Source organism: Hyperolius riggenbachi, chromosome 3, assembly GCF_040937935.1.
Source record: "Hyperolius riggenbachi isolate aHypRig1 chromosome 3, aHypRig1.pri, whole genome shotgun sequence".
NCBI lineage: Eukaryota > Metazoa > Chordata > Amphibia > Anura > Hyperoliidae > Hyperolius > Hyperolius riggenbachi.
This window is the reverse complement of record NC_090648.1, coordinates 462188670-462208438: the sequence shown is the minus strand read 5'-3', so window position 1 is coordinate 462208438 and position 19769 is coordinate 462188670. Positions and strand designations below refer to the sequence as shown.

The following is a 19769-nucleotide window of genomic DNA, read 5'->3' as shown; positions in this document are numbered from 1 at the left end:
AATGAGGAAATGGAAGAAAAAAAAAAAAAAAAAAAGTAAAAATACACTATTTCTCCATTTCCATCCACTATAGTTTTCAAATAAACAATGTTACCATAGTTAAAACCCACACATTGTATTTGCTAATTTGTCCTGGTTATCTCAACATTTAAATGTTCCTAGTACAATGTATGGCGATAATATATTAGTTTCTGGTTTGTGTTTTTTGTTTTCTCATTGTACTCTATCAGTAATACACTCTTATGGCATACATATTTTAAAAGCTAAGTCCCTAGGGTAACTATTTATGTATTCTCAATGCTGTCACTTGTTTTTTTTTTACAAGTATTTATTTGGGGGTACAGAGTATATGAAAATAATAGTTTTATTGCTTTTCATTCAGTTTTCCAGTTAAAAAAAAAATAATAAAAAAAAAAAAATCACATGACTTAGCCCTCAGTTGTCAAACAACACAAAATCTATTCTCTCACTTGTCACGGTTAAAATGATTCCCTATATGCATAATCAGATAGCTTATTGGGCATACAGCACACTGTTAACCACAAGTACGCCGATCTACTACCCTGAGCCCCAGGTGAAGTTCTGTGGGGAGTAGATAAGCGTAGCAAGGGTTGCAAAGTGGTTAATGTAAAGTTCATCTATATTGAATGTTCACATTACATCACATTTTCAGAAGAAAGCTCATGGTTTCCACACCCTTCATAGTAACGGATAACAAGGCATGAAAAAGATTGGTACCACAGAAAGTTACCTGGTAAGGACAGAAAAGTGCATGATGCTATCTGGAGATGTAAGTGTATGTCCGAGATGGAGAACGGGTTTCATTTGGGGCATTTGAAGGAACATTTAAAAAATCCCAGATTAAAATAGTGTCGTCATGAGAGCTGCTAATGATTTGGAATTCATCGAACTGAAGGCGAAACACACGTCCTGAATGTTCCTGAAAAGAAATGAATTGTAAGGTCAGCTATTGGGATAAGAGCCGCACATGGCCCATCACATTCTATAAAGAGGTGTAAAGTTTTGTGCTGCTGGAATTCCCATCCCCCTTATTTTTATTCATATTAGTTTGCAAATATTGGCAAGTCTTAATTGAAAAAAATGCATCCTGCTGACACGAAAACATGCAAAACCCACCATGCACTGTGGCATTTCATACTCTGCAGTCAACACACTGAATGGGAAACACAGGAGAAGGGGGGGGGGGGAATAAAACATAGCTATGTTTTTCAATTTAGGCCACTGCAGGGCCATACAACTCAGCATATAAGTGATTCTCCACCCCCACACCAGAGATTTGTGTTGGTGGGCTCTGATCGCTGCTGGGGTGTTTGTTTATTTTTTTTCATTTGTTTTTTTCTGTCTTTTTAAATGTGTGCAATTTTTTTTTTAATTTACTATTTTATGCCCCATTTCAAACCCCCCCCCCCCTCCCCCCTAAGCAGCTAATCCGAGCGGTCGGCTCTTAAGGCTCATACACACATCAGACTATGGTCTTTGGAAAATGAAAGATCACAGACCAATCTTACCACCCTTCATGTAGTATGAGAGCCATACTCTACACAGTCTTTTCTATGGAGCTGAACTCCACATCAGAAAACAATCTTTGCAAGATGCTGCACACACAGATGCTGTACAGACACAAAAGATCAGTATCTGCAAAAGATCTGTTCCTGACAAAAATCCATTTCTGCAAATTGCAATGATAGTCTATGAGATCTGCAGATCATCATACACACATGATTTAACTGACATTCATTTGCAGATCAAGCAATCATCTGTAGATCTGAAAATCCATCCTGGTGGATCTGATCTGCAGATGAATGTCAGTTAAATCATGTGTGTATGATGATCTGCAGATCTCATAGAGTATCATTGCAATTTGCAGGAATGGATTCCTGGCAGGAACAGATCTTTTGCGGATACTGATCTTTTGTGTCTGTACAGCATCTGTGCGTGCAGCATCTTGCAAAGATTTTTTTTTCTGATGGGGAGTTCAGCTCCATAGAATAGACTGTGTAGGTATGGCTCTCATACTACATGAAGGGTGGTAAGATTGGTCTGTGATCTTTCATTTTCAAAAGACTATGGTCTGATGTGTGTATATGGCCTTACACAGACACCGCCCTATAAGAGCTCTCTGTGCCTCCCAGGGAACAGCATTGTCATACGGCGGTCCCCAGTACAGCGCTGCCTTAGATCGCAGCGCTGTACAATGTAAATAGGCGTCGCCGTCTAAGTCTCCAAGCGGTGATCGCAGCTGGGAGAATCAAGCAGAGATGCACGCGCATCAGCGTGCGTTATCTCCTGCAAAACCCCACCCCCAGGACTTCACACCAATTAGCGCTGAGCAGTTGTATAGCAGTTAATATGAATTAGCAACTAGGAGTAGCTACGAGTAAGTAGCTACTCGGAATCTAAATTTAGATAGCGCTCCCCGTGGCTGAGGTGGGGTTAACTTACCTATGCGGGCCTCATAACGCCACTACTTCCTCCTTCCAGGTTTGAAGGAGGAAGTAGTGGAGTTATGTGGACCACATTGGCTATAGCCAGCGGCATCAGTTAACAACCCCCGAAGAGGCCCCCCCTCCCCCCCCCTACACACACACACAGGCAGCTACTGACTCAGTTACCATCACTACTGGCAACCAAATGTCTTCAGGCACATCTAGAATGCAGATCCCTGCTCTTAATATGTATGTTCCTCCTCACCTAGACAGACTGGTTTAAAGCGGATCCGAGATGAAAAACTAACTATAGCAACTACCTTGTCTATGTATCTTATCTAAAGTTTAGATATACAGCATAGCTATCTGCAAACAGCTTATATTGTGTATGATTATTTATTCCTGTGATACAATGAGAGCGGCCATGTTGTCTTATTACACACAGGCTAAACTGATCTGCATCTCCACGCCTCAGCCTGTGCAAACTCCACGCCCCTCTCCTCCCCTCCCCCCCTCCCCACAGTGGAAAAGAGATCAAGACCGGGAAGAAGGAATAAGAAAAAAAAGAGGCAAATAGAACAGAAGTGGGAAAGAGAAGGAAACTATGACGGAGAAATGAATAAGAGACATTGCAGCAGCTATCCAGCAACTAAGAGGTTACATTTGCTCTGCATAGATGACTGGCTGCTTCCCTCCTTGTGCAGGGACATGATTTATAGGTGGTCTGAGGGCTGGAGAGGTCATGAACTCCGTGAAGTATCCAGAGTCTGCTATAGCCAGCCTGCATCTAGCTCTTTTGCTGGCTTTACTCCTGCAGTCCCTGCTCCATGGATTTATTGCCTGTCCACATGATCAGCCAGAGACCCCAAGTAATGTGAGGCAAGTGAGCAGTGCCCTGTCACAGCGTTGTATACTTTACACACAGAAAGCACACAGGATGCTCCTGTGTGTGAAGTATACAGAGATGTGACAGGGAACTGCTGCTCGCTTCGCTCATTAGTCACTGCTGATTTGCAGATTAGCATATTGCCAGGCTGGATGGTTACTCCTCCTCCTCCTGCAGAAGCTTCCTCCTCTCCTGGCTGAGTTCCCATGAGGTAATGCAGGATGGGACTGAACGCAGCGGCGTTCAGAAATGTTGGGGGAGGGGATACATTCATTTTGGTGACAATTAGGTATTAAATAAATTTAATAAAATATTTTTGGGGGATGAATGTCTATAAAAGTATATGTCAGGGGCTGAATTCTAAAAGCATCAATATTTGGTCTCTGATCCACTTTAAGCAGCCTGACAGCTCTTAGGCTGCATTTCCACTTGTGCGGTGGGAATCGTCGCGGGAAAAATTCGCATGCGGATACGAATTTTGCATGCGGTTCTATGCAAATTTTTATGCAAATTTTCATGCGAATTTGCATGGACGACTATGTATGCGAATTTAACCATGGCAGTGCTGCCGTGATTTTCCATGAGAATTCGCATGAAAATTCGCAGACCCAAACCGCATGCAAATTTCCTATTAAATACATTGTATGCGATTCGCATAGCGGTATGCGGTATGCGAATTCTGATGGCTCTGCCATGCAAATTTTTTCTGCACAGAAAAACACAAAGGAATCCTGACAAGTGGAAACCGTCCCATTCACTTGTATTGCTGTGCGAACTTGCATGCAAAAAACGCATGCAAATTCGCGATAGTGGAAATGGGCCCTTACCGTCAGACTGTCAATATAACAGGGAATAAGGCTGTGATTTGCCTTGAAATTGTTCATTTTATCCTGAACCACTGTCAGACCAATGATTAATCGAACTGAGCTCATACTGTTCATTGAAGGGACAGAGGTGGAAACAGACTTCATGCTCCAAACTCCATAATTATTAATTGTATTTATAAAAAGCCAACATATTCTGCAGCGCTGGTCAATACATACAGACGTAACGCAACAAGGTTATACAACATAGGACAAAGTTATACTAGGCAAACAGCATACAAGATACTTTTTTTTTTTTTTAAGTATTTATATAGCGCTGACATATTACGCAGCGCTGTACAGAGTATATTAGGATAGGGATTTATGGGAAGTACATTGCATGAAGGATTAATGTCCAGATGGAAGAGACTTCCAATTCATTTTTATGTTAAGTATACTAGAATTGTTAAAAAAGTAACTTTAAAGGGAAAATTGTAAGTTTGTGTGCATTATATAAACATAAAAACAAGCGGATATTTACCACTAAGGTACGCAAACATAGGGTGCTTGCTGGAGCCCGTGGATCCAAGGCGGCCTGTAAGTCCCAAACCTTTATTTTTCTAAAAAAAGAAATAGACAATGAATACATAAAAAAAAAAAAAAAAAAAAAAAAAAAAAAAAGGTACAGTTCCTAGGCTCAAAGTAGGATCACTATGCCAAATCAACACCTGTTCAGACGGACTTCTCAGATGGTTTATGGAGATGAAGATTTCTACAAGCACGACCTGGCACCTGCTCGCAGTGCCAAAACCCCTGGTAAATGGTTTACTGACCATGGTATTACTGTGCTCAATTGGCCTGCCAACTCTCCTGACCTGAACCCCATAGAGAATCTGTGGGATATTGTGAAGAGAAAGTTGAGACGCAAGACCCAACACTCTGGATGAGCTTAGCTACAGTCATATGTCCGAGATGAGGGAGGCAAATCCTCATCGATATACTCCTTGTATTGTTAAAGATAACCTACTAGTTTGCGGAGAAAGAAATTTATCAAAATCATTCAATCAAACCTACAGCAAATTCGTATTACAACTAAAGCTCTAAATAATTTGACAAGGTGGTCGAGGGATATTCCGGGGAGGACATAGGAAAAACTTTTTTTGGAGGGGTATCATATGTCTCAAATTGATCTTAGGAGAAAACTGGAGAGAATCGCAATTAAAAAACTTATTCAGAGCTAAATTTGCACTTAACATAAAAAAAAAAAAATTCCTCCTTATTACTCCAACATGTCCCAAATGTACCCTTTCAGAGGCGGATTTGTTCCATTGTTTATGGACGTGCCCGGCAATTTCAGCTTTCTGGATCAAAGTAGCAAATTATTTAGATACAATCTGCAAAATTAAGCCAGGAGTTGATCCGCTTCTGATGCTATTCCATTACAGTCCACCGCAAGTCTCTTCCTCGGGAAACCCCTCGACACCCCAAGTTTTCATGTCTAAATTAGCACAATAGTAATGGCCGCTCGTAAGGTAATCTTCAATAAATGGATCTATCCTAGTGCTTCTACGGTGTGGGATGTCAAAGAGAAACTCATCCATTTATTCAAAATATAGACAGGATGGATGCTTTAACACATAAAGATAAAAAAAAAACATTTTTCAAAACTTGAAGACAGTTCATTTTGAGGTCTTTTTCCAAGAGAGAGTGAATTGAGATTGTGTCTCCCTTCAAAGGCACAAAGTGGTATTTAACAGAGCAACTGTTGGGCACACTGGGGAAATTAGAGGCGACATAAGAACTGATCTTTCAAATAAAGGAGAAACCGGAGAGGACAGGGGAGGTCAGGGAAAGAAAAGGGTTAAAAGAGCTTTGTCTAGAATGCTTTTCCTAGCTTATTAATGTGAAGCAGTGTAAAAAGATGATTATACTCATTTTGTTACATGCCTACTGTATCTTCATGATGAAGTGATAGTATTGCTTTCGTTGTATATTCCTTACTACACTTCTGTAAACAAGATGTCGGCATTGCTGGACAAAGGAAAATTCTAATAAAATTTGTATTAAAAAAAAAAAACTAAAAAAGTCTATGGACTTTCATGTTCCTTTGGTGCAGCGAATTAAAAACGCACTTAGTGTAAAGAGCCCTAGCAGACCTATGACAACAATTGTTCCTGGTGAAAGACTAAAGGCCTATAAACAAGCCAGACCAATCTCATCCAAGGCGATCAATAACTGACAATCCAGCAATGCCCGACCACTCAGCCAGCGATCGATCCTTGCAGTTCATTTCCGTTGAGCAGCGGGAGAGAACATTGCACTCCCCCCACTTACCCTGCCTCCCGCATCATTTACATTTTGCTCCGCCCCCTTACATAACCCTAGTATTTAATCTAAAACTGTAAATTTGAAAGAAGAAAAAAAAATGGTGTTACATTCTAAGAATTCATACCCATCATATGCTCCACTGACGATTCTCTTGTTATCAAATCTTATACACCGGACAAGTTCTTCATGTCCTTCTAATACCCGTAAACAAGCTCCACATTCTATATCCCATAACCTGTAGAGAAAAAAAAAATGACTGCCATGAAGTTACAGACAGACTTAACTAGTTGTGGTTTGGTGGTAGTCCAATGAGCATTGCCAAGAACGACCAACGTTGCTGTAGTTAATACAGTTGTTCACCATTTGAAGATACTTTTATTGTAAATTTTTGAAAAAAAAAGAGGACAACCTGAAGTGGAAATAAAACTGGTAAGTAACATGTTTATGTGAATGGGGTCTAAATCTAATTTTTCTGCAATCCTAATGTCTAAACCTGGATTTTAAACTTTTGAAACCTAATTAAAAAGTCTCAAGTACCTGAATTAAGGTTTCTTCAACTCTCATACAGACAAATGTTGAACTATGGAACTTTGCATCTGTTCTCTGCACTCAAACTAATTTAAGGTCCTAAAACTTGTGTGTGCCTGAGAATTTTTTTTATTGGAGAGACTTTACTGCAGACTAATTTAGTGCCCTGGATGCTTAACCCTTACAGTGAGAAAAACTAGTAACAGACTAGGTTTGATATGGTTTATACACATAGTTTATTTCAGATTACTTGTCACTTCAGGATCTCAAAGTTCCTTTATCAGAAAATAAAGGTTTCAAAAACTTACATTGAAGATATCTTATCCTAGTTACCGAACATTTTTTTTTTGTTTTGATACAAAACAAAAGTCACATTTTAATTTGGCATTCTGAAAAGTCCTACAAATACTTTTGTTAGTCAATCTGTTCTACTAGCTTACCGGATGGTATTGTCTGAGGACCCGCTTACAACTAGACGATCTCGATACTGCAGACAAGCTATGCCGCGTTTGTGCCCATTTAGTGTTCGAACAAATTCACAAGTACTCGTGCTCCACACCTGAAAAAGGATGAACATTGCTACTGTATTTTATTACTGCAACAGAAGAGAGAAAAAACTACAGAGAAAAAGAGTTAATAGGGTATGGGGCCAGAAAAGAAATTAAAGGCAATCTAAGCAGGTACAGACAGCAACCAGTCAGCAACACTTCCCAAACTCTAAACGCATCCATAGTTGAAAAGAAAGGTTTGTATAGGTAAATAGACTTAAGATCGTTGGCTGGGAAGTTTTTCCTCCCTTGGTTGGCTCTTCAGTGTGATTCCTTCAACACCCATAACCTTGCCAAATATCTCTGCAGTCCCCAGTAAGCCATTGAGATCACACAGGCACTTCCTAAAAGGTAACCAATGCCTAGTGTAGGAGGGCCGCCATATCGCAGCAGCCTGGCCTCCTGCAGTGCATTTTAATGACATGACAAAGTACATTATACTGTCTCCCTCAAACACTCCATGGGGAGCGGTGTGGACATGACAGCTACAAACCAACCTTCACCATTCTGATAAGTGGGTGAAAAAAAGTGGATACATTTAAAAAATTTAATTTTATAGTGAAAAAAAAAAGTGGTGTTTTAAGTTGGGCCCTTAACCACTTGAGGACCACAGTCAGGCTCGCTACATGATTTGGAAAAAAAATAAATAAAAAAAAAAAAAAAAGTGCTGCGCTGCCTCCTTGCCGGGGAGAATTAGACCGGCAAGGAGGTTAATGACCAGAGCCTTTTTCTCCATTCAGACCACTGCAGCTTTCACGGTTTATTGCTCGGTCATACAACCTACCACCTAAATGAATTTTACCTCCTTTTCTTGTCACTAATACAGCTTTCTTTTGGTGCTATTTGATTGCTGCTGCGAGTTTTACTTTTTATTATATTCATCAAAAAAGACATGAATTGTCAAAAAAATGACTAACTTTCTGTGCTGACATTTTTCAAATAAAGTAAAATTTCCTATACATTTGAGCGCGATTATTCTGCTACATGTCTTTAATTAAAAAAAAAACAAAAAACAAACATTCAGTGTATATTTATTGGATTGGGTAAAAGTTATAGCGTTTACAAACTACGGTGCCAAAAGTGAATTTTCCCATTTTGAAGCATTTCCGACTTTTCTGCCCACCTGTCATGTTTCATGAGGTGCTTAAATTCCAGGATAATATAAATGCCCCTGAAATGACCACACTTTGGAAAGAAGACATCCCAAAGTATTCACTGAGAGGCATGGTGAGTTCATAGAAGATTTTATTTTTTGTCACAAGTTAGCGGAAAATGACACTTTGTGACAAAGAAAAAAAAAAAAAAAAAAAGTTTCCATTTCTTCTAACTTGCGACCAAAAAAAAAAAAAAAAAAAAAAAATAATGAAATCTGCCATGGACTCACCATAGCCCTCTCTGAATACCTTGAAGTGTCTACTTTCCAAAATGGGGTCATTTGTGGGGTGTGTTCACTGTCCTGGCATTTTGGGGGGGTGCAAAATTGTAAGCAACCCTGTAAAGCCTAAAGATGCTCTTTGGACTTTGGGCCCCTTAGCGCAGTTAGGCTGCAAAAAAGTGCCACACATGTGGTATTGCCGTACTCAGGAGAAGTAGTACAAGGTGTTTTGGGGTGTATTTTTACACATACCCATGCTGGGTGGGAGAAATATCTCCGTAAATGACAATTTTTTTATTTTATTTTTTTTTTTTTTTTTACACACAATTGTCTATTTACAGAGATATTTCTCCCACAGCATGGGTATGTGTAAAAATGCACCCCAAAACACATTATACTACTTCTGAGTACGGCGATACCACATGTGACACTTTTTTGCAACCTAGGAGCGCTAAGGGGCTTAACCTCCTGTTCACAGGTCATTTTGAGGCCTTTGGATTCTAGACTACTCATCACGGTTTAGGGCCCCTAAAATGCCAGGGCAGTATAGGAACCCCACAAATGACCCCATTTTAGAAAGAAGACACCCCAAGGTATTCTGTTAGGAGTATGGTGAGTTCATAGAAGATTTTATTTTTTGTCACAAGTTAGCGGAAATTGATATGTATTTTTTTTCACAAACTTGTGACAAAAAATAAAATCTTCTATGAACTCACCATACGCCTAACGGAATACCTTGGGGTGTCTTCTTTCTAAAATGGGGTCATTTGTGGGGTTCCTATACTGCCCTGGCATTTTAGGGGCCCTAAACTGTGAGGAGTAGTCTTGAAACCAAATGTCTCAAAAGGACCTGTGAAATCCTAAAGGTACTCATTGGACTTTGGGCCCCTTAGCACAGTTAGGCTGCAAAAAAGTGTCACACATGTGGTATCGCCGTACTCAGGAGAAGTAGTATAATGTGATTTGTGGTGTATTTTTACATATAACCATGCTGGGTGGGAGAAATCTCTCTGTAAATGGACAATTGTATGTAAAAAAAAAAAATAAAAAATAAAAATGTGTCATTTACAGAGAGATTTCTCCCACCCAGCATGGGTATGTGTAAAAAGACACCCCAAAACACATTATACTACTTCTGAGTACGGCGATACCACATGTGTGACACTTTTTTGCAGCCTAGGTGCGCTAGGCATTTTACGGGCCCAAAACCGTGAGTAGTCTGGAAACCAAATTTCTCAAAATGACTGTTCAGGGGTATAAGCATCTGCAAATTTTGATGACAGGTGGTCTATGAGGGGGCAAATTTTGTGGAACCGGTCATAAGCAGGGTTGACAGATAGTGACAGGGAGTGATTGATGGGTGATTAGGGGGGTGATTGGGTGCAAACTGGTCTGGGCGGTGGGCAGGGGGGGGGGGGGGGGTCTGAGGGGTGCTGTGGGCGATCAGGGAGCAGGGGGGGGGGGGGGGGAGAAATCAGTGTGCTTGGGTGCAGACTAGGGTGGTTGCAGCCTGCCCTGGTGGTCCCTCGGACACTGGGACCACCAGGGCAGGAGGCAGCCAGTATAATAGGCTTTGTATACATTACAAAGCCTATTATACACTATTACAGCGGCGATCCCGGTGCTAGTAACCCGCCGGCGCTTCCGAACGGCCGGCGGGTTACAGCGCGAGGGGGGCCGAGCCAGTCGCCAGCGGCTGATCGCGTCACGAATGATGCGATCGCCGCATTACCGCCCCCGCCAATGGGCGTATTGCGGTCGTTTAGGCCCGGACTTTGCTGCCGCCCATCGGCTGGGGGCGGTCCTTAAGTGGTTAATGTAAGATGTTACACTCACCTTTATAGTTCTGTCACCAGATGCAGAAACAATGTATTTGTCATCAAAGTCCACCACATTTACAGCTGCACGATGCCCAACCAGAACCCGTCGCAGTGTGATGTCTGTCGGAGAGGCCATATCCCATACGGCGATGGACCGATCCTTCGAACAGGTTACCATTAAGCCATTACAAAACCGGAGATGTAGTACAGCTTCATTATGATGGATCAAAGTGTTAAGAACCTCTCCGCTATTCACATCCCAAACCCTAGAATATAAAAATGTACACACTGAAAAACTTAAAGTGTAACCGTGGGGGTAGGTTGAATAGTCACTAAAGTATAACCACAAAGTGTCCCAAACATTCTTTACTGTGGCCAGGTTGAAATCAGATAGTGTGTATTTATTAGATCCTAGAGTTAGTCTTTGGTAACTGTTGACAAGTCTTAAGGTGGCCACTAATGGTCCAATTTCTAGCGGAAAATCATTAGAGAGATCAGAAATTCTGATCGGATTGGTTGAAAATGATCTCAGTTGATGGGCACAATCGATTATGAACAATTAAAAAAATAGTAATCCAATTGGCTTTTTGTCAACCCAAAATTTGGATTTTCTTGATTGGTTGTGATAGATAGGAAGCAAAGATTGGTTTGTTGATGATGTAGTGAACAATTTTTCTTCCGATCAGAATTTCTGATCGCTCAAAGTTTTGCTAGAAATTGGACCATTAATGCCCGCCTTTACTTTCTATGTTTTTTTTTTATTTAAAAAAAAAAAAAACCCTCCAGCCGGAGCAGTGCTTTTCAGCGCTGCTAGATTTGGGCGCAGCCGGCGCCTCCATAGACTTCAATAGGAATCATTCCTATTGAAGTGCTCAGTGAGTAACGTCGGCTCCGTCAGAAGACAGAGCCGAAGTTGCTTAAAAACATAATAATTCGGCCTCCAGCAATCGCTGGAAGCCGAATTATTTCATTTCCCTACTATCCATGTCGGCCTGGAGGGGGAATAGTAATTAAATCGGCCCGGACTTGTGCAGAAGCAGGATCAGCTATATAACGCTGTATCCTGCGCCCAAGTCTACCGGCGCCGATTTCAAATGTACGCCCCTCCAGCAGCCACCCTGGCGATCTTAATAGAATGCCAGGGTGGTTAATACTTGTAAAAGGTTTAGCTAGCACTAGGCTAGCTAGTATAGGTGGGCAGCAACCTTAGGTTGACAGCTCCGGTCTTCTCAATGGGGAGGATTGTGACTGCGCTTGACATGTACAATCCTCTCCATAGAGAAGACCTGAGCTGTGCATGGAGGCTGCACAGATTGCTGGAGCCAGGCTGGGTAATGTATAAACAGCTGAATGGCAATCAGGGGTGTGCTGGCAACCTAGCTAGCCTAGTACTACCTAAACCGTTTGCACGCATTAAATCTGTAAAACCTCCTAAGCGGCGTAACGCTCAGGAGGATAAATTTAGGAAATGTTCACTGGGTGTGCTCTCAGCTCAAAGAATTACAGATTCAGAAAAAAGGAACGGTACTTCGTATTTTTCCAGAATGAAGCATACAATTCATTCCTCCTATTTCCTAAACGAAAAGCAAACATTGTGCAGTACAATTTGAAAACTACCGCCACCTGCATCGCTCTCTTGGAGGTACTGTGCTTACTAGAGTTGGTTGCTGGACTGATCACCACAACCAAAGCATAAATCCACCTCTCACATAGGTCATCACCCTAGACCAGACCTAGAAACATAAAAAAACTCAACATGGCATAGTACGTTCTAACACACACACAAAGAAAAAAACCCTCCCATGAGATGTTAAAAGCATACATGACGCGTAGTAAAGTATTGCAGCTTTGCATAACTGGGGCTTCCTCCAGCCCCTAGAAGTCTGCGTCATTTCAATCACAGGCTGTCCCCTCTGTAGGGCTGGCGACCCATCCGGGCCGGCTGCTTCTGTACACGCGCAGGTGTGCGCACGTGGTCACATTACCATGGCTACTGCACAGAATGCTTTAAGCGCTACCACGCACCTACGCAAAGCACAATCGACCCAGGTCACTACGGATGGGATAGCTGACGATTGTGGGACAGCAGAACTGCACCAAGGGACACAGACTTCTAGGGTATTGAAGCAGCCCCAGGTAAGTAAAGATGCAATACTTTACTATGCTTCAGGTATCCTTTAAGCCTACTAGAAGCCACCACTGGGTTGATTGTGGCAATCAAAACATAAGTATGCCAGGCTTCCATATCAGACACATGCACAGGTGAGCCCTGCCAGTACCACGACCTATCCTCTAGTAAGCATAATACCTCACGAGCAGTGTAGGCAGCAGTACTTTGCAAGTTGTACTGCACTAGGTTTGATTTATTTCTGTAGGAAACAAAGAGGAGGAATGAATTGCATGCCTGCATTCAGAGCGTTCCCCCTTAGGTAAAACATCTGGTTTTTGTCTTGAGGTTCACGTTAAACCTCATCTAGACAGTACACTTTTCCATCAGATTTATTAGATAATTTCCAACTGGTCCAATCGGATTGTGCACGATTTTGGGTATTTAATGTAAAATTGACATCAAACCATTTGGACGTCTACACATGATGTAATTTCTTATCAGATCCCCAGTGGATCTGATGGAAAATTGTACCGTGTAGATGAGGCTTTAAGTGTACTGAGATTATGTTGAGGAAAAAAACATAACATCTTAAAATAAATTTAAAATCTTACTATGTTGAAAATATATATTTTAGAGAACTGACATGTTCAGTGAAATTCTACTATCTACAAAAAAATATATATTTATTATATTCACCATATACTTGCATATACTTGAAATGGGAATAAAGAGGCACCACCAATCCTGCACTATGCAAGGGATTTGCAGTACCGCTGTTACCACAGGAATAAGGGCTGGTTCAGACGGACGTTTGGAGGCGTCGCGTTCGTTGGCGTCGCGGCGGCAATGCTTTCGGGCTTTCAGCAGCGTTTGCATTGCGTTCGGATGCGGTCGCGTTTTCTTCCCCTAGGGGGACATTACCCATCGCGGTTAACCGCCCCTGGAAGCAACATGTAGCTTCCAGGGGCTCCTTGAACGCCAGTGAAAATCGGGACCCGAACACCGCATTCGTGCAAACGCGCGTAAAAGCTTGGTACAAACGCTCCCATTCACTTGAATGGGAGCGTTTAACGCCAAGCCCCGAACGCTGGCAGTAAACGCTCTGCAAGCGTCCGTCTGAACCAGCCCTAAAGGTCATTGTAATTCCATAGGTTACTCCATACCTCACAGTAGAGTCTGAAGAGCCGGTTACTATCACTCGCTCATCATACTGTAAACAGAGCACTGATCCTGTGTGGCCTGTTAGAATTTTTAGACACTCCAAGGTGGTTTTATCCCATATCTGTGGCAATTCATGAAATAAAAGAAAAAAAGTTAAATACCATGCTACAACAATATTTCACAATCATGTCACATATTTAATTTTCTGTTTATTGGGAAGGGTTAATGGTATTTTAGGAGCAGCTGCTAGACTTCCCAAGCAACCAGTGTTTATCTTGAGTAGAGTGAAAACCATGGCTTACACGCCGGAAGCAGGCAGAGACAGGGGTCAGGGAGAGATTCAGGAGGGGGAGCCATGGCAGGTAATTAGATTGCAAATGACACTATCCGCTTTAAATAGGGTCATAGCAAAAGTTTCAAAGCTTCTCTGGTGCATAAGATGAAAAACAACCTCTAATGGTGAAGTGGTTACTGTAACAAATATTGATCTCTGTACATGCAGGTTCTGTTAACACACAGCTGGTCAGCACTGTGGCGTCTTGATTTCTTCTGTTTACTTAAAAAAAAAACAGAACTAAGGTTTATAATAAACATTTGGCTCCATCCAGCCAAATGTTACAAGTACATTAAAGAGAATCTGTACTCTAATATTCTTACACTAAAAAGCATATCATTCTATTCCTTATTTTCTTCTGTGGCCCTCTGTGCTGTTTCTGCCACTCTCTGCTGCAATCCTGGCTTGTAATTAACAGTTTTAGGCAGTGTTTACAAACAAACTAACCAGCTTGTAATAGGCTCATATAAGCAGAGTGTGTGAGTCATACAGAGTGTGCAGGGGGCCTGCAGAGGGTGTGTATCGCTTCTAACCAATTACAAGCAGCCCTGCACATTCCACACATTCAAGCATTAGCCCGACAGACACGACAGAGGAAAGCAGACAAGATTAATTACAGAGACAGTGCAATTAGGAAAAGCTGCAGTAAGCCAGAGCACATTAGAACAGGCATAGGAACTTATAGGATAGAAGAACTAAGGCTGAAAAATTTGTTATAGAGTCTCTTTAATGAATGAGGGACAATACCTCTTATCTGATGAAAATCATTCCTTGTTAACACCAAAAATACAAGTGTATAGTATGGTTTTGGTGGGGAGGTAGCTTGACAAATAAGCCAAGATTTTACTCTTAAGCCTGCCATACACTGGTCGATTGCCACCAGATCGACCAACAGATGCCTCTCGAATTGAATCTGATAAGAGAGGGATCTAATGGCTGCCCATACACTGCACACAGATTTTGAATAGATTTCAGCATGAAACAGATTCACGACCTGTGGAGCTGCCACTGCCTCGCCTAGCCGGCAGCAATTATATTACCTGTCCTCCGACGCAAGTCCCCAGGTCCATACTGTCCCTTTCCCCGGCTGGCCTTCATCTTCGCGTCCTGGGACAAGCGGAAGTTCAAACAGTAGAGGGCACTCTACTTTTTGAACTTCGTTTTCTCACAGGACAGGAAGTGAAGAGTAGATGAAGGCAGCCAGCCGGAGAAAGGCACAGTACGGACCCGGGGACTCACGAGCGGAGGACAGGCGATAGCATTTGCTGCGTCGATTGCCTCTGAATTGACCGCTGCTAACAGCATGCTCCCAACCTGCTGGCGATAAGAGTGAAATTTTCCACCTGGACAGACAATCTATTTCAGATGGAGATTGATCAACATTTTTGTTAAGGATTTCACAGCAGATTTGATCACACTGATAGAATCTGCTGCATATCGGCGGGAAAAACGTAGCGTATAGGTACCTTTACACCCATTTTTTTCTCAACATTCTATCACATTAGGAACAGTTTCTCACCTTTATGGAGTTATCTCGTAGGCCACTAATTATCTTCTCATCGTCATACTGAAGGCAGTACACTCCTTTACTATTTTCGGAACGGCACTGAATTCTCTGTAAATTATGCCTTCCACACCTCCAGTTTGCTTCTATTGTCTACATAAAAAAAAAAAAAAAAAAAAAAAAAAAGTTAATTGTCAGAGTAAGACCTTAAAGGCTTAGTGCACATGGATGGTTTTTGGTAGTAGTTTTAAGAGCAGCACTGTAGAAGGGGTATGATTTTTTTTTATCTGCATATTCATACTAACATGCTTTTACTTTGTGTGAGAACACTAAAGTACCCAAAAGAAAACACGAGGAAAGCATAAAAACTTCATGAAGACCCATCCTGACCGGGCACCTGGGACTGTACAACTCGGTTACAGTGACATGGTTTCCGATTGAAACATTGCAGTTTGAGCTGGGGTGCAGCAATAACCAGCAGGATCACCCCCCCCCCCCCCCCACCACCACAAAGGTGCAGTGCGCTCCCGATGACATGGGCACATTGCCCCCAAAGAAGACACCGACCCATCAGGGGCAGGGCTGTGGAGTCGGTCCAAAAATCCACCAACTCAGACTCCTCAGTTTAGGATTCCACCGACTCCGACTCCTCTAATTTGCATATTACAATTTTGTTGATTAAAAGTATGCAACATGAAATTCGTCTCTTAACTGCCAACGCTTAGGAATTTTACAAGACAACTGAAGTGAGAAGGATATGTAGACTACTATATTTATTCCCTTTAGACTAAAACTAGTCCTTGGTAAGAGTACTTCTAAAAGGTACAAACCGGAACAAAGAACATCTATCAGGCCCTAGGCAATGTAAGTGTGGGTACATGTAAGAATGATGTGCAGGTACTCTGCAGGGGAAGGAAGAGATTGTAAACAGACAACACCTATGTGTTCAATGTGCACAGCATTCTCAGTGGATTCCCTGCAGCTCTGTGGGGAGTGCATATGTAGAGTATAGTACTACTGTGTAACAAAGTAAACCTGAGACAGATTAAATTAAAGTTTTATACATACCTGGGGCTTCCTCCAGCCGCCTTCAGGATAATCAGACCCTCGTTGTCCTCCTCCACCACCTGGATCTTCTGCTATGAGTCCAGGTACTTGAGCCAGTCAGGCGTAGTGCGCATGCACACACTCCGCCGCCAGGAGCATACTACACCTGTGCAGCACTATTGCGCAGGTGCAGAATGTTCCTGGCTGTGGGAGCGGCATGCGGCCAGACAGCGCTGACTGGCTGAATTATCAGGACTCATAGCAGAAGATCCGGGTGGTGGAGGACAGCGAGGGACTGATTAGCCTGAAGGGTGCTGGAGGAAGCCCCAGGTATGTATAAAACTTTACTTTTCATCTGTCTCAGCTACCCTTTAATTTGTAGTCACCAAACCAAATTTTAATAACATATCAAATTATTTGATTTCATGAGCAAAGGGAGTGCATACATTTGCATAAATCAGCATCAATGCAGAATTATTTCCATCTCGTTGACCATCTCTATTAGTGACACAGCTACACATCAGGCTTTATTCTTACAGCATAGATGTTATTTAGTATATATAAGAGATTCCTGTGTACACATCATATATACAGTCACAATCAGATCTGTATATCTGACCTTAAAAATACGGGGACTGCTTTATTGAAGCAGCACAAGTAACTAATTTTGATTGGTTTATTTCATTTTTGTGGACTAAGCACAGCTATTACTGTATATATACACATTATTTTTAATGACTATTATCTGAGAAATAGAACATTTTATCATATTTTCTATTTTAATTACAGTTACAAATTCATTAGGAGTCGGAGTCGGTGCATTTTTTCCCGACTCCAGGCACCCAAAATTGCCCGACTCCACAGCCCTGATCAGGGGTCGACGATACTTCAGAGGCTGCCAGTGGGACCCGGAAGACCGTTGCGGTGAGGGACACAAATGACCTCTAAGGGCTAAACGAAACTGCAGGTAAGTAAAGCCAGATTTTAGTAAATCGCCTCGGATATCCTTTAATATAGGGGACCCCCTCCTAGGATCCACACCCCCTGGTAGCACAGTGGAGCAGGATAATATTTACCTGATCCAGTGTTTCTTCAGGTCTCCCCTAATGTTCCTGACATTCGCTGTACCTTCATACCACCTCCTCCTGATCATGTGACACCACAGGAGCCAGAGGTATAAAAAAAAAAAAAAATATAGATTGTAGCTGCCAGGAAGATCAGAGAAGACTCAAAGCAGCACGGGAGCAGGTGCTCCGCTGTGCTACTCTGCAGAAGGGGGGAGGAGTGGAGAACCAGCCCCCAGTCACTATAGTTATGCTAAAGTTAAGAAAATGTTATCTAAATGAAAAAAATTTGGCCTGCGACTAGGTTTTAGATTTTGGCCCCTTATAGGATTTGGTTTGACACTTCTGGTCTAAAGACTGTATTCAAATGATATTACACAATATTGCCAAGTCATTTCTACAGCACTACACAGAGTACATTGAAAAGTTCACATCACTCCCTCAGTGGTGCTCAATATTTAATGTATTGGACTACAGTCAATCTTTTCCAGCCTAATGCTACGCATTATAAACTAGGCAGAATGAGAAAGATTGAAAACAGGCCAACAGTCATTTCAGCTCCACTTTTAACCTCACACTACACAAGGTGAGCTGTGAGGTTGATACAAACTTAACAGAGTGCGCAGAAATGCCCAGATACCACTGGGGAGGGCAGGAATAACCCCAGGAACTGATTCTGAAGATTCCATTGTATGACAATCTGACAGTTGGCTGAATATGTAACGTTTTCACCACAGTTTTGCATGTGATAAGTACATTCTGAGAGACAGAACAATTGGAAGACAGGAATTTAAAAAAAAAAAAAAAAAATGGCAATGCCATTGGCATTATAGATAGTGGTATTAACCTAGCTTGAAAACGTGCCATACAATTGCATAATAAATGCTTTGGTCTCCGGGGAACATAAGCAGCAAGATATTTTCACCTGCGTTCCTTGCCCGCCTTCATTGTAGGATAGGGCAACACTGGATTTTGTTTATGGTGTAATGAAATGGTTATAATTAGAAATTCCTTTTTAAATTTATAAAAAACTTTGTACACACCTGACTTAAGTAGGCCGAGGCGGCCTATAACGACCGCCTCAGCCGACAACCAGGCATGTGTACGGCAGCCGGCAACACCCAATCCGTGAGGGATCTACTGGTCGAGTGGATCTACTCGACCCCAGCGCCGACGATCACACTGTTCGCACCGCTTGTCGCCCCTCGCATAGCAACAGTGCGTTGTCAGCTACACAACTGACATGTGCAGCCCGTCCCTGAGAGATCACCCAAGGGGGTGGGAGGGATCAGGTCCTGATCCCCCACTTCAGTTGGGAATGTGTATGAGCTCTAAGAATGAGCTTAAAACAAACTAAACTACATACTAACAAAGGCCAAGTTCAGGCACACAGAAGAGATAAACAAAAAAACAACTTTGAGGCCATTCCACTTGTCCATTGCAGATTGCACTTTCAGCAACACACAATGGCCTCAATTCACTAAGCAGTTTAGACTAGTCGACTGATGGTTTGGCATAAACCAGCAATGAGTCACATCAAAAGGGAATTCACTAATTACTGAATATTTTAGACCTGGTCTAAAACAATTCGGTAAGGAGGTCTAATTACCGTACGAGGTCTAAATATAGGAGTAGCTATGACGGACATCCTCAGTCGAGCTCTCCTCTGGATACAATTAAACTCCCGCATAATTCATTCAAAAGGTTCCATCCTCACATCTAACACCTCACAGAAGTACTTTACTGACAGAAATCAGCTGGTTTGGTGTAAATCAGTCGCATCAAAAGGGAATTCACCAATTACCGAATGTTTA

The 19769-nt window shown here is 42.0% G+C and overlaps 1 protein-coding gene across 2 annotated transcripts in view; it reads right to left on the bottom strand.

The window, feature by feature from the left end:
- LOC137564271 (F-box/WD repeat-containing protein 11) overlaps window positions 1-19769 on the bottom strand; it is a 94290-nt gene that overhangs the window by 13577 nt on the left and 60944 nt on the right. For both annotated transcript variants that reach the window (XM_068277928.1, XM_068277926.1), the window contains exons 6-12: window positions 15860-15997; window positions 14009-14127; window positions 10752-11001; window positions 7433-7551; window positions 6589-6699; window positions 4678-4756; window positions 752-940 (exon numbers count right to left, since the gene is read on the bottom strand). In XM_068277928.1, the coding sequence (XP_068134029.1) occupies window positions 779-940; window positions 4678-4756; window positions 6589-6699; window positions 7433-7551; window positions 10752-11001; window positions 14009-14127; window positions 15860-15997 (978 nt within the window). In that variant the 3' untranslated portion in view covers window positions 752-778. The remainder of the gene's footprint in view (window positions 1-751; window positions 941-4677; window positions 4757-6588; window positions 6700-7432; window positions 7552-10751; window positions 11002-14008; window positions 14128-15859; window positions 15998-19769) is intronic.